The sequence below is a fragment of the Protopterus annectens genome, chromosome 10.part0, assembly GCF_019279795.1.
Source record: "Protopterus annectens isolate FY-2018-M chromosome 10.part0, PAN1.0, whole genome shotgun sequence".
Classification (NCBI taxonomy): Eukaryota; Metazoa; Chordata; order Ceratodontiformes; family Protopteridae; genus Protopterus; species Protopterus annectens.
In genome coordinates this window covers 958,098,270-958,114,693 of record NC_056744.1, presented here as the reverse complement: position 1 = coordinate 958,114,693, position 16,424 = coordinate 958,098,270, and the positions used below count along the sequence as shown (strand labels likewise).

At 37.3% G+C, this 16,424-nt stretch overlaps 1 protein-coding gene across 2 annotated transcripts in view; it reads left to right on the top strand.

Moving 5' to 3' along the window:
* LOC122813416 (histo-blood group ABO system transferase-like) overlaps window positions 1-16,424 on the top strand; it is a 527,526-nt gene that overhangs the window by 251,232 nt on the left and 259,870 nt on the right. For both annotated transcript variants that reach the window (XM_044085732.1, XM_044085731.1), the window contains exon 7: window positions 14,237-14,272. In XM_044085732.1, coding sequence (XP_043941667.1) covers window positions 14,237-14,272 — 36 coding nt within the window. The remainder of the gene's footprint in view (window positions 1-14,236; window positions 14,273-16,424) is intronic.

Sequence of the window (16,424 nt, the reverse complement as noted above, 5' to 3'; positions counted from 1 at the left end):
TCCCACAGGAACCATCAATTGGAAAAGTTTTGTTCAAAGACTTTTCATCCAAAGGCATGGAGGGTGGACGCCCTTTTATTCAGTTGGACAGCATGGACAGTGTATGCTTTCCCACCTCTGCCCCTTCTATCCAAGGTACTCTTGAAAGCAAGAGCAGACAGACCGAAGATGATACTTATTGCTCCAGACTGGCCAAGGCAACACTGGTACCCACTCCTAAGGAGCCTAACATATACTCCTCCCTGGCCTCTAACTCTAATGCCTCTTCTACTGACTCAGCACAGCTACAAAACTCTTCACAGTCAGCTAAAAACACTCAATCTTGCTGCAGGGAAAATTCCTTAACACCGTAGCAGACCCTACTCTCCAAAGAGGTGCAGGATGTCATTCTGGAGGCCAGAAGGCCATCTACTAGGAAGACTTACTCCACAAAATGGAAACAGTTTTGCTCTTAGAATGAGAAAAGAGGCCAGGACCCTAGAAAACTGAATCTGCCTCAGGTATTACAGTATCTAGCTGAGCTGCTGAACAGTGGACTTTCATTTTCCTCCATAAAAATCCATGCCTCAGCCATTTCTGCAGAATTCAACACGGATCCACCGTTATTCTCTCACCCACTTTTAAGGCAATTCCTCAGAGGGGCTAAGAATATAAGACCACCAAGGAAACAACCAGTGCCAGCCTGGGATCTTAATTACATCCTAGAAAAATTAACATTGCCCCCCTTTGAACCAGCTGCCTCAACAGATTTGCAATACTTGTCCTGGAAAACAGCTTTCCTTCTGGCCATTACCTCAGCTCGTAGGGTTTCGGAACTTCAAGCCCTCATGGCTGTGCAGCCCTTTCTTATCTTCCATCAGGACAGGGTTTCCCTTCGAACCAATCCGTCATTTATGCCTAAAGTGATATCCAGGGTAGCTTTAAATCAAGCCATACACTTACCTACCTTTTACCCCAATCCTCAAAACAAAGGGAAAGGCTGTTACATTCCTTAGACATCCATAGACAGCTATGCTACTATTTGGACAGAACAAAGCCTTTCAGGAAATCAGAACAACTTTTTGTGTCTTATGCCATAGGAGCTCAAGGGAAGCCTGTTACCAAACAGACAATCTCTAAATGGATAGGCCACTGCATACGTTTTTGTTACTCCTATCATGGGAAATCTGTCCAGGGCCACAGCTACCTCCACAGCCTTCCTCAGAGGAGTTCCTACCAAAGATATCTTGGAAGCAGCCACTTGGAGTTCTGTACATACCTTCTCTAGACACTACCACCTGCCTTTATATTCCAAAACTAGAGCAGGTTTGCTACTGCTGTATTGCAGGGCATTCTGGCTCAGCCCAGTTCTACCTAGTGCCTACCACCCTGTGCATAGCTTTGGGATTCTACCCATATGTGATTACTGCAGCTGTATGCACGATGAACATAGTACAGTTTTGTACCTACCATAAATGTAGATGTTTGAGTGCTAATACAGCTGCAGTACAGGTTTCCCCTCCCTCCTTCCCCTCTAGGTATAGGACTAGTGGCTAACACCTCCTCATACAACCTATTTTGGGTTATCCTCCTATGGTGTATTTGCTTGCATCTACTCTTTTTTGATAACATTGCATTGCTTGAATATATTTATATATATAATTTATCTATTGCCTTCCTTTGGGGGCACCTGACATCTGGGGCAAGAAAGACTGGAGAATATGGCGTCGGCTGTGACTTATATACCCCTGTCGCACTGACGTCAGGGAAGAAGGCGACAACAACCGACGCCGGACCAAGACTTTGGAATTCGGCCGACCGAGGACCCGCCTGACGGCAGAGAACCCATATGTGATTACTGCAGCTGTATTAGCACTCGAACATCTACATTTATGGTAGGTACAAAACTGTACTTTTCCAATTCTTCCTGTCCTCTGCATCTTGCTCTGTCACACCAACCACCTGCATGTCCTCTCTCACCACATCCATAAACCTTATCTTAGGCCTCCCTCTTTTCCTGTTATCTGGCAGCTTCATGCTTAGCAACATTTTCCCAATATACTCTGCATCCTTCCTCAGCACATGTCCAAGCCAATGTAATCTTGCCTCTCTGGCTTTGTCTCCAAGCCTTCCAACCTGGGCTGACCCTCTAATATACTTATTCCTAATCCTGTCCATCCTCGTCACACCCTGTGCAAATCTTAACATCTTCAACTTTTCCACGTCAAGCTCTGACTCCTGCCTTTTTGTCAGTGCCACTGTCTCCATCCCATATAACAAAGCCGGTCTCACTACCCTTTTGTAGACCTTCACTTTCACTCTTACTGGTACTTGTCTGTCACAAATCACTCCTGACACTCTTCTCCACCCACTCTCATCTTCACCTCTCTTCCACACTCGCCATTACTCTAAACTCTTGATCCCAAGTACTTAAACTCATCCACCTTCCCCACCTCTACTCCCTGCATCCTCACCATTCCTCTATTCTTCCTCTCATTTACACACATATATTCTGTCTTAGCCCTGCTGACCTTCATTCCTCTTCTCTCTAGAGCATATCTCCACCTCTCCAGGCTCTCCTCCACCTGTTCCCTACTCTCACTACATTTCACAATGTCATCTGCAAACATCATAGTCCACGGGGACTCCTGTCTGATCTCGTCTGTCAACCTATCCATCAGCATTGCAAATAAGAAAGGGCTCAGAGCTGATCCTTGATGTAATCCCACCTCCACCTTAAACACATCCATCACTCCCACCGCAGACCTCACCACTGTCACACTACCCTCGTACATATCCTGTACCACTCTTACATACTTCTCTGACACTCCCGACTTCCTCATATAATACCACAACTCCTCTCTAGGCACCCTGTCGTATGCTTTCTCTAAATCCACAAAGACACAATGCAACTCCTTCTGACCTTCTCTGTACTTCTCCATCAACACTCTCAGAGCAAAAATTGCATCTGTAGTGCTCTTTCCTGGCATGAAACCATACGAGTCTACTAATACCAAGTAATATTGATCATTCCACTCAAAAATGGCTGTCATTACAGTCGATTAAGGTAGTTCAGGAATCTGGTTTAGCTAAAGCAATTCTTTCTGTTGATACGGTTTAATAGTTTTACATACAGAACAAGATGAAAGTACTTTCTCAATATCTCATGACATAGAAGGCCAAAATACTAGTCTTCTCACCCTTCTTTTGGTAGAATCAGTTCCTGGGTGACCACAATGCAAGATCTTAATATACTTATGTTGCAAGGATTTTGGAACAATCACTTTCAGAATGGTCAAGATGATACCATTGTCAGACAAACTCATCTCTGTAGGGAAAATATTGTTGCACTTCTACTGGTAAACAGGAATGCTTTAATGGCCATCCTTGACTGATAAAGTGGTTAAGCTTGTGAAGACCTGGATCTGGAGGTGTGTGACTTCTAAGCTCATTAAGACATGTGGAAGAAAAATTTCTCACTTCCATGACTTTAAAATCAGGTTTCTCATTTTCATGCTGTTCAGTGTTTCTTCTAGGCAATCTGGATAAAGTATCACCAAGATAAAGAAGTTTGCCTTTTGTGTAAACAAGATTGAAATTATACTTTTGCAATTTGAACATCATGTGTTGCAATCTGGCAGGTGCTATATGCATAGGCTTTCTCAAAATAGTGAGTAAAGGTTGGTGGTCAGTCTCGATTTGAATAGGTCGGTCATAAATATAGTCATGAAACTTTGAACATGCAAACACAATTTCCAAAAGTTCCTTTTTCTATCTGGGTATACTGCATCTCAGTTGGAGTTAGAGTTCTCGATACATAGGCTGCTGGTCTACCTTCTTGAAGAATGACTGCACCAGGACCAAAATTAGAAGCATCACAAGAAAAAATGACTGGTTTGTGAACATCATAGTATCTCAAAGTAGTTGTCTGGCAATTTTCTGTTTCAGGACATCAAATGCTCTTTGGTGTTGTTCTGACCAGGACCAGGAGATATCTTTGCATGTCAGCTCTCTGAGCAGTGCCAAAAGTTGGCTGAAGTCTGGAATGTACTTGCCTAGATAGTTGACCATGCCAAGAAAACATTGTAAGGCTTGGGCATTGTCTGGAGCTGGCATCTCAAGAATTGCTGATTGCTTGGAAGTGTCTGGTCATAAGCCTGAACTGGTAAACAAATGACCAACATAAGTAAATTCTTCTAGCCTGAATTTGCATTTCTGAGGATTCAGCTTAAGATTCACTTCACAAGCTCATTCAGGAACTTTCTTAAGGTTTCTATCATGTTCAATTTCACCATTACCTCCTACAAGAATATCATCTACTATAATAGCACATGGATAGCCAGAAAAAAAATTGTTCCATTACACGCTGAAAGACTTCACTGGCAGAATTTATTCCAAATGGCATTCTCAAAAATCTGTACCTGCCAAAAGGTGAACTGAAAGTAGTTATCAATGAAGATTTACAGTCAAGCAAAATTTTCCAAATGAACTGTTTGCATCTAAGACAGAAAAAAGTGGCATTTGGAATGAGAACAGCAACTTTTTCAGCTGTATGCATTGGATGATGAGGTCATTTTAGTGCTTTGTTCAAATCTCTTCGATCAATACATATTCTAATATCATCTGAGTTTTTCTTATGAGCTACCACCATGGAGGATACCCATTCGGTTGGTTCATCTACTAGACAAATTACTCCTTGCTGCACCATTCTGTCTAGCTCAGCCTTGACTCTGTTCCGCATAGCTACTGGAACTTTCCATGCTGATCTGATGACTGGGTCTAAATTCATTGTTTACACAACTAGGAGTTTGCCTAACTTATCTTTGAAAAGATCAGCATAGGTAGAAAACATAGTCTGGGTGAAATTGGAGCTGTTATTTTTCAAATTTACATGGAGTTCCTTATTAAATGAAAGCAGTCCCATTTTCAAACTGTCTCTGAGGCCTAATAATGACTGTGCATGCCTTTTGACTATGTAAAACTGCAAGTCATAGCTGTTCCCAGTAGAGTAACATGAAAGCACTACTGAACCTTCGGTTTGGATTCCTTCATTGCCATAAGCAACAAGCTTCACACACTTTGACAAATCAAGCTTCTTACCAGCACTTACTCTAGCATACGTTTCTGCTAACATAACATCACACTTTGAACCAGTATCAACTTTGAGCTCTATGGGTCTCCCATTAATCAGAACAATATAAAATACTTCATTCTTTGCCCACAAATCTACTGCATTGACTGTTTTACCAAGCACAGATTAACCATCAGCATAAAAAGTAGGGTCAAAGCCTTTTAGTTAATCAACTTGCTCTTTGAATGTTCTCTTTTAATAAAAGAATGAGCTTATTTTGATTTACAGAACATTTGGAAATGATTCCACTTTTTACATTTGTGGCACTGCTGACCAAAAGCTAAACATTTTTCTCTTTTAGGTTCATGATTACCACCACAGTTGTGACAGTTGACTATGAGGCTAGGTGGGGGCACATTCTTTGACTTTGCTGATTCACCCTTACTCTTCACTGAGCATGTCCCCTTCACAGACCATGCCTTGGAATTTGCTGGAAAATCTCTGGGTTTCAATGAAGCTGCCCCACCCTTAGGCATATAGCTTTTAACCACGTGCTGCATACTATCCACATTGGCATTGGAAATCACTGGAAGCATGCATGTCTCATTTGTAGGCATATTTGTGTGCTTCACTGTGAGCTCATGTATTTGACAAATCTCTTTGGCCTTATTCAAAGTTAAATCACTGTCTTGAAGCAAACGTTTTCTCAATGCACCATTGTTAATACCACACGAATATCGTTCTCAGTGTATCATCTTTAATACCACACACAAGCCTTTTATCAACTCATCCCTTAAATCACCAAATCTACATGGTTTTGCCTTATTTCTCAAGTCAGTTATATATGCTGCAAAAGTTTCACCAGGCTTTTGATGTCATGTGTAAAATATGTGCCTTTCCATTGTAATATTTGTTTGGGGGTTACACATTTCTCTAAATTTACAATTTAAGCACTCTTTATCTTCTTTTATCCCAGCCAGTACCACGCTATGGTGGTTTTCCTCCTGCCCTGCATACACAGCAGGTGCATACACAAATGAGTGTTCCCTTTCAAAGGCTTCTGAACCAGCTAAATTAACCAGAATAAATGGCTTTGCACATGCATCTTTCGCAGAAAAAGCAGCCTGTATAAAAATATCATACTCTTGCTCAAATAATCTCCAATTTTCAACAATATTGTTATAAAACACAAGCGGAGTAGGTCTGCAAAATCCTTCTGCCTTGCCAACAAGTTATGCTTAAACACAATGCAAATATGGCCCTTTTAATTATGCATGAACATGCATACACACCAGGTACTTGAAATAACATTCAAATGCACAATAAACTCTTTGAAACACTGTACTTTGCGAAATATTCTTGGAAATGGCTGTATTTTGTGAAATAACTGTACTGTAATACTGTACACACTTGTGAACACTTTGTACACCTCGGATATTTTGAATGGCTTTAGTTAATGCGAAAAAGTAGCACATAGCGAAAAAATATGGTAGTTTTCCTTGTTTTATATGTTTTATGGATATTGTTTCAAAGGTTTTCATAATTATTTTGAATAATTTTATAAATATATTGCAGTTTCAAAATTTTGTCTAAGTAGAAATTCATTTTGAGCTTTCTGAGTGCTTTGTTTTATATTCAGTGAGTAAAAAAAATAATTTAAGCGACTTTTAGTACCTGGAATTGGTTTCTGACCTGTTTTGCGAGTCATTTGAGCAGTAAGGAAGATCGACTTTTGTATATTCCTCCAACTTTAATGATGTGCCTCATAGTCTTGACTCCAAATCCCATTTTGACACCATGTTACTCGGCTTGTATCACTGAATAAAATGAAGAGGCTTGGATGTTCCTTTATGTAGTTTATTATATACAAACACATCAGGATGGATAACAGGAACATAAAACATAAACAAACTGACTGACTGACTACTATACACATGCATGCTTACATTTCTGCCGCTCACTACAAAATGGCACTTTTGCTTGCATGTGCTCAGTACTTTTATGCACATGCCTGCTGACTCGAAAGCTTCTTAAAGGTATATCACACACTGTGATCTACACTTACTTCCCAAATCAAGCAGAACAGTACATAACCTTGATGTAAATTTATGGCTACCCTTCCAGTCATCAGGACTAGCCATACATGTAGCCAAAGTCATACTTTGTTTGACCTGCAGTAGTAACTTATTCCATAGGCTAGGGATAGAATCAAGCAGTAAATATTATTCATGGGTGAGGAATGCAACCTGTTATGCAATAGTGAAGATGTATCAGAGGGGTCAAGGAGGCAAAATATAACAAAAGAGGGTACATTTCTGAAGAAATATATGCAAATATCTTGAATGAAGACAAGAAATTACTAGGAGGAGCTCAGGCAGAATATATATATTATTCCCCATGATACAATAACTGGGTTAAACTCGTTAGAAATTGTATTTCACAGGAGTATGAATGTTCAGTGAAAAGCTTTGAAACACATCCATTAAATATTTCAAACCATGCACAAATAAAGATTAAGATAAAGCTGTAGGATAATCAAATAAAAAGAGACACTTTCCTACTTACTTATTAAAAAGAGAGGAATTTAAGAAATGGCTGGTAGAAATAATGTAAGAGTTTTTTAAGGAAGATATAAAATATATTTAGAACAGATAGCTGAGGAGTGGAATAAAATGAAAGTGGAATTAAAAAAAGTTTACTATCACTTGATAGAACTGAAGTTGACTGAAACTCAAATGGTTGAAGCAATATGATTGAAAACCCAGTTGACTGAAACCTCTTTTCACTGAATCACAAATCAAAGAAAGCATTCCATATAACAAAATACATCATAAAACAATATTTTTGCTGCGAAGGCAAGCCCCCCATACCCCGTTTAATTATATGTACTAACTCTTTGGCTGCACAACCACAGAGAAAAGAAAAAAACACCAAACACAGTGGATCAGTGTTGGTGCACAAACACAAACATCTATAAATGTCGGGGTGCAACATGATGGAGGCACTGCCAATCCACACATAATCTACACTTGCTTCACTAGCAGATCATATTCTCATAAATTACACCGTCACATACACAGATTTCTGTCATTTGTGATTCAGTGAAATGAGGTTTCAGGCAACTGGATTTTCAGTCACATTGCTTTTCAGTCTAATTGTTTCAACCATTTGAGTTTCAGTCAGCTGCAATCCTATCAAGTGATAGTAAAGTAATTAAAAATATGACAGAAATCAGACAGAGATAGATATTGGAAAGAAGTAATGTACATTATTTAGAGAGATTATCAAAGGGTGAAGTATTGCAGATGAAGAAGAGTCTTACAGAACAAGAAGAGGAGCAATTGTTGATTGCTAACAAGAGAATAAGTCAACCTTTGGATAATATGATTGTGTTTATAAAGGTTACTGTTAAGCAAGTAGTTGTGATAACAATACCAGAGCACAAAAACTATTAGCACAGCAATTTAAGCAACAGAAAATAGAAATGGGTGTTGCCAAACTTAGGGAGCCCGTCACTAGAAAATAGCCGGATACTTTATAGACGTATTAGAGATGTTTTGGAAATTCTATGTAAATCCATATAAAGCAGAGGAAGTTAGGAGAAAGCCAAGAAAAGACACAAATGAAATATTTATGGAAGATGTTAAATATGATAAGGATAGAGGAAGATAAGATACAAGAATTAATAACTAAGATGGATGGGTATGAAATAAAATAATGATGTATAATCAGTCAACAGTGAAGTCTGTGAGAACAGATGTTCTTCTTTACATTTAGAAGTTAGAAGGGAGGAAAGACCTAAAGGTCTGGAAGGTTTTGTTTAACAATATTTTGCAAGATGGGTAGTACCAGCATCTTTGAAGAAAGTTTTTCTGGCTGTACCATGTAAGTGAGCAAAGACACTTTAAACCCAACTTCATACACATCATTTTCAGTTTTGAACTTTATTATAAAATGCTTATGTCTATACTAGCTAAGAGAATGGTTAAGCTGTTGCCAAAATTGACAGATATGGATTAGTGGGTTTTTTTCCTGGTTTTTTTTTTTTTTTTTTTTTTTTTTTTTTGAAGGGAGACAAGAATTTTACAACATTGAAGGACAATGATGGAAGTACAGTGAGCTAGCTGACAATTTATGTTTGGACAGAGGAACCAGGAAGGAGTATACTCTTTCCCCTTTATTTGCTTTATATGTAGAGCCATTGACAAAGAAAATAAGGAAGTCACAAATGCAATGGTATCACTGGTATAATACTAAAAAATAGCCTTATTTGTAGATTGGGTGGCCACAGTGGTGCAGCGGATAGCGTTGCCACCTCACAGCAAGAGGTTCTCCAGTTCAATCCTTGGCGGGGGTGCCTTCTGTGCAGAGTGTGCATGTCCTCCCTGTGGACGCATGGGTTTCCTCTGGGTGCTCTGGTTTCCTCCCACATCCCAAAGACATGCTGTAGGTGGATTGGACACACTAAAAATTGGCCCTAGGCATGAGTGTGTGCCTTCTGTGAAAGGTTGGGTGCCAGGCTGGCAACTCAACACTGTAAAACTCCACTGCCAATCATGAGTGGACAAGTGATCCGCTGTGGTGACCCCTAACTGGGAAAAAGCTGAAAGAAGAAGAAGAAGAAGCCTTATTTGTAGATTATTGTATTCTGCACTTGATAAATCCAGAAAAGGATATGTCGGTGTTATGAAACATTTTGAGACAGTTTTGTTATTTCAGGCTATAAAATAGATAACTATAAAACAAAGGCTATAGTAGTAAATTATGTTTCCACACATGGATTGGTTCAGCAATACCCATATTTATGGGGACATAGTAAAATGAACTATTTAAGTATATGGAATAGAAATTATTCTGTTATAATAGCTAAGGATATGCGGGAAGATGCAAAACAAGGAATGATATAAAGAGGAGGTGGAAGCTCTTGACTATGGATATGGATAGTAAGGTACAATCAGTGAAAATGTCTCTGTTTCCTTTAATATTATATAAATACAGATCAGTATATTTTTACCAACCAGAGGAAATGCTGTGGACAATAACTAATAATGAATTGAAGGAATTTATATGGGAGGGAAAGAGGGCCGGAGTTAAGTGGGATAATTTGTTCCCCCCACAGAACAAAGTGTTTAGGATTACTAGATTAGAAGGACTACATTAGTGAAACAGAGATAAGGCTAATATAGATAAAATAAGCAGAAAACTACAAATTCAAATTGGAAAGAAATATGTTGAAAAGCAGACAGTTCACAAAATAAGAAGAGAGTAGGATTTTGGCTCTAGGCCCTGAAGGAGACAAATAGCAACCATACATAATTTTATATTTACAAACTAGCAGAAAGTAGTTTGAGAACAACACCAGCAAAGAGATGGAGAAAGGTGATTTTATCAATAGGGATGATAACAAGTAGAGACACTGAACATAGATAAGCAGAAGCTGGAATTTATTGGAGAAAATTGTCACTGGAACTAAGGTATTAGGAGCAAATAATTAGGGCAGGAAAAGTCTGAAGCTTGGATGTGGGTTGGAGATTGCTTTCCATCCCAGGGATTGATAACAGAGTATGGGTAAAGAAAATCAGATATAGGAATGCGGAATGAAAGACCAGCTCTGGTTGAGATTGCAACTGAGTCTAGAACAGACATTCCATTAAAATGGGATAATTAGTCTGCTGCTGCCCCTCTGCACCATCTTAGCAAAGTATGCTAACCCTAACCTTACTCTTTACCTATAAAAAAACTTTGTATAGCACTACCACTAAACAAGATAGTGCCATACACATGCACATACACAATTACACACTCACAACACCAGATCTAATCCTTTACCAAACTTTGACATTAACACTAACCCCTATAAAGTTGCAGACACACAAACAAGCAAATTATACCCTTACCTAGTCTCTACCCTAACCTCCATAAATTCGTACATACATACTAAAGGTATACTCTTACCGAACACTTACCTGCATTTGTGCGCGTGCGCACACACACACACACACACACCCACACACACACACACACACACACACACACACACACACACACACATGCTAACTAACCTTTATCCCACCCCCCCCAAAAAAAATGCACAAAAACTCCCACCCCTTCTCAAACTCAACTTTGCTTTTTTTGCAAAACATATGTTCAAATTTCCTTATGTTTGACAATTTGAATATTTCACAGTTCAATCCACCCCATGAATTTATTGAACAAACATGTTCAATAAATTGCAGGAGAATCAAAAACTTATGCATCTTGTAGCAGTTGTTAGATGCCCATTATACTGTGTTTTGAACATTCACAAAAGTAAAAAACAGATATGTTACAGTGGAGTAAATAATCAAAGTCTTTGTGGATATGCTAGCTGTTGACCTAATGTAATTTTCATTTATGTTGGATTCTTAATTTCAGAACAATTTTATGGAAACATTATTGTCAATATTAGGATTTTACATGAAATTATTTCTTGATTATTGTCATTCCACAGATCTGTGAATGTGTAGCTAACAGTGTGTATGAGGTTAAGAAAGGTTCTATGGAAACAAAATGTGCACATCACTGTCAGTATATACCAGTGAGCAGACTACAGAAAACTTGTTCATTAATGAACATTAAAACATTTTCACACCTTTGCCATAACCCTCTTTCTCATTATTTTGATCAACTGCCTTTAATTCTAGTGATGTTTTCCTAAAGAACATCAACCACAGAACTAGAGTCTAATTAGGGTCACTGATAAGTAAACACGGCTTGCAGGACTGCATATAATTGTAAGATCCCTAAAGCAAATATGAAAGTTGTAATTTTAAAGGTTTGCAGTCATGCAAAAAGTTAGAAGAATGTAGTGCTGCAAAAGAGAATGTATACTGAACACAAATGCAACCGGTGATTAAACAGTACTAAAAACAAAAAAAACCAATGCTACTGGCCAATTACTTTAATAGCTCAATTTAATAAATTTGTTTTGTTTTTATTTTAGGTTATTAAATTGAGCTATTAAAGTTATTGGCCAGTGGCACTGTTGTTTTGTTTTTAATGTATACTGAACCAAAAATGTGAGTATTAAGGCAATAAAATGTGACGAATACCATAGTAAATGACAGAAACTCTGAATGGAGTCACTGAAAAAAAATAGATGCAGATTTGGCTTTCATAGTAGGAAGTGGAATTGGGAGATTTCAATGAAATGTTAAACGTATAACATAATGTTGTCCTGAAGGTCACAAAAACATAGACACTGTAGATGTATTATTAGCCTCTTGGAGGCATTTACTGTATCTGTCTAGTACTACAAGTAAGATTATATGATATGTAGCTTTTTTCTTAAAAAGATTTGGTGTCATCATGCATCCCCTTTTTTCTTAGAAAAAGAAACATGAGTTAAGCATTAGTATACATTTATTTAATGCAGTCAGCATTACTCCTATACTGTAATGTCACTGATAAATATTTACACTGCATATACCTCACTGTTTTTAAAGTACCCGCGGTGGTGGTGCTGCAGTAGCGTTGTCGCCTCACAGTAAGACGCTGTCTGGTTCGATTCTCAGCTAGAGCGTCTTCTGCGTGGAGACATGCATGAATGGGCGTACCTTCGTTGAAGGTTGTGCGTCAGGCCTGGCAAGCCGGTATGTAAAAATCAACTGCCAGTCATTAGCGGACCAGAGTTCCACTGTGGCGACCCCTGACTGGGAAAAGCCGACAGACATAAACAAACAATATACAAATTGCGTAAATGTTATTTTTAATGGAAACACTGTTTGCAAATGATGTCATTAATGGAACTGTTGTTCATGAATGAAACTAAGTGCTAATGATGAAACAATGCAGATGATGTCTGTGATGTCTGTATAATGGAACTTTTTTCTTGGGCCTCTGATGAAATAGGGCACTGCTCAGTTGGACTTTCCAGGTAAACAAATACCAGTAAATAAGTATATTATTGCATCCATACAAACATATATATATATATATATATATATATATATATATATATATATATATATATATATATATATTCACACATAAACCTATTGCACGATAACTGTTTTATATACTTTAACCAATGATATTTTCAGCAATATGGATAACATAAAGCTCACAAATGATATTTTTCTTGACTTAAGAAAGGCCTTTTATAACAATGGATCACAATATGCTTGGGTAAAAACTCCAATGCTACCTACCTAACTGAACATTCACAGATGTGGGAAATAGCTATTCATCACAAACCAGAAGTACTGCAGCAAGTGTTCCTCAGGAACAGTAGTTTGACCACATTTATTCTTTTGATTTACAAATGATCATTTTCATATTAATTCTACTTAAAAAGTACTCAAGTGGGTACACAGGTATGCTCCTAGTTCAGTATACTGTATACAACTGCTGCTGCTATCATTATATATATATATATATATATATATATATATATATATATATATATATATATATATATGTATATATATATATTTACAAATATTGTATAGATATCTTCTTAGGAAGGTGGATGTAGGGTTGTTTTATATGTAGATACAGTTGTGTAATATTGACCTATGTCCAGATAGCAGACAAGGTGTCAGTAGACCAACAGGGAAGTGTAACTGAGTGATGTTCTGCTATTTCTATTTCTGGGGAGGGAGAGCAGTTCTAAACTTCTCATACTGAGTAACAGTCTGTAATAGAGACTAGTTGATCTGTTCCAGATAGAGCAGCACTATGAAAACGCCCAAGAAGCATTGAAATCAGGGTACAGCCTGCAGATAGGAATGTATATGCTAACAAGAAAAGCCTCCACATGTTAATTGCCTCCAGTATCCTCTCCATCATGGCTACCAAGAAACGGAAGTATCAGGATACTTCAGAATGCAGAAAACAGAAGGGTCAGTAAAACCATTAAGTGAAAAAAGTCACTGAGCTGTAAGTACTCATTCACCTGAGCCTCAGTCATCAGATAGTTGCATTTATGTAACTGATGCAGAACTATTTTCTGTGTTCTGAACTGAAATTGTTTCATGGATACTGTGAGGCAGAATCAGTCCTAGGACCATTTATGCCAAACCAGCAGCCACCCTCAAAGGGCACCACCTACTTTTTAAATGTAGTGAATACATAAAAAATGATTAAAGCATAACGCTGCTGATTCATTGAACAAACCAAAACATGTTATTGTACTTTTTATTTCAGGATGATATATGAAAAACCTCAGGCAATGCAACAACGGTGAGTAAATATTGGGTAGACTACAGATTTCTGTGAAAGGAATTAACTGCAAAGTCTGGTGTACCCATCTTTTATTCCTGGAAATAAAAAATGTTTTCTTACCAAATGATCTTGTGCTTTTAGTTTGCCTTTATTGACCAATTGGTTAGTTGATTGATTTTCATTTCTTACCTCGGGACAAACACTCATCCCAAAGGGCTGTTTTCAGACTCAGTCCAAAAGATAGATGTTAGCCAAGCTGACATTTACAAATAGATGCATGCATAGCGATGAGTAGCAATGCATATTTTACAAGCAAGCAATCCACACTATAAAAATAACTATATGAAAAAAAAAACTTTTAAGACATGTTAACTGGCTCAAAATGCAATATAAATAGTAAATTTCCATTTCTGACTGCATATACAATTTTTGAAACCGATTAATTGAATGTGAACTGGACATAACTATGGATTAACATGCTCATATTTTAGTTTCTTAACTGCAATATATTTAATGTGTTATTTTTAGAATATCTATGAGACACTCTATACCTCATTTTGTCACAAGTCTTCTCTATAATTAATTTAATTGGGTTACAGTTAAGAGCTACATCTGATGCATTAAGGTATTCTCCTTGTCTGTCTTCATGACTTCGTACAGACATTACCTGTAAAATGAAGAATGCAAAATTCTGTTCAAAATTTACCTTAGTGTAGGTATCTATTGTTTGGATATTACTAGCACACCTTTTTTTTTTTAAATACAAAACTTCTACATTAAATATTGTTAATTTATTGTCAACAAGGGGGAAGTGGGTTCTTGTAGCTTAGATCTTTTGTACATCTCATTCCTGTGTTTACCAATGCACATAAGCCATAAGGAATTAAAAACGTTTGATAAACAGGAGATGGTAATTATATCTACAAAGGTTTTTGACTTGGTCATATAATCACATTTTTAAGTGAAACTGTCTAAGTTATTGCAGGGGTCAAGCAGTGTGCTAGGGATATGCCATGCACACCACAGACTCCATTTTTAGGAATAATTTATTTATTTTTTGTGCAAAGAAATGTACTATTATTAACTTTTTAGAAGAATGACATAGTTAAATTTATGCTTAGGTAGGTTGTTGAACAGTTTTTTTTTTCAGAATACATAGCTAAATGGATTTTTGTTTAAGCCTATCATTTCTGTATTTTTTTGTGAGGAAGGGGGCTACACTTGAAGTGGAGTGGCTTCACTCTTAAAACTGTTGTGCATGTCCAAAAATTCTGACTATGCCCCTAGGAAGTGGTATGTCTTACCTCAAGGGACAGGAATATCAGAGGTGATTATTCTGTTTAGAGGGATTGAAAGGGTACAGCACCCTAAATGAGGGGTGAGGTGTCTTCTTTGTCTAACTGTATAACAATTGCAGTTTTCAGACAACTGAAGCTAAATTCATTTAAATTAATTCATACTGAAATGACCTGCACCTAAAACAGGTATTAGTTGTCTTGACTAGGAAAAGTGTATCTGCACATTTTTTTCACACATTTTATTTATGCAATGTCTGATTTAAACAATTTTGTAATTCTTTTACAAGATTTTTTTTTTTGTTAAAATAATCATGAAATATGGAATGGTGCAGACATGACAGAGAATATATAAAGGAAAATCATCATTATAAGATTATGGTAACATTTGACATGACAGATACATTTTAAATAAGTGGATTGCCATATGCACTACTTTAAGAGCTAACTGACTGAACCAGTAGAATGCCACTTTATCTGAAAACATCACTTAGAAAAAATTATTCAGCAGGCTGTTGGGTTTGGGATGGGGTGAAAATGAAATGTGCACCTTAATGTTTATAGAAATTAGAAACTGAAATTGTATTTCTTTCAGTATAATGACATAAACTGTGTTTTAGAGTTCACTCATTTGCATAAATAATTGCATACACTTCTGTTATTGCAAGTGTTATTTGATATTTTGGACAGTGCAGAACCATAAACTGTTTCTTCTAAATATTTGTAGAGTGTGTGTAGAGCTACCAAGCATGTTTTGAAATGTTAAGATATTAAATTTGCAATGTGTAGTGTTAACTGCGTCAGAATGTACATTTGCTGAGTGCATGGACCTGCACTGCACAGATCTGATGCACATATATATATATATAATGAAT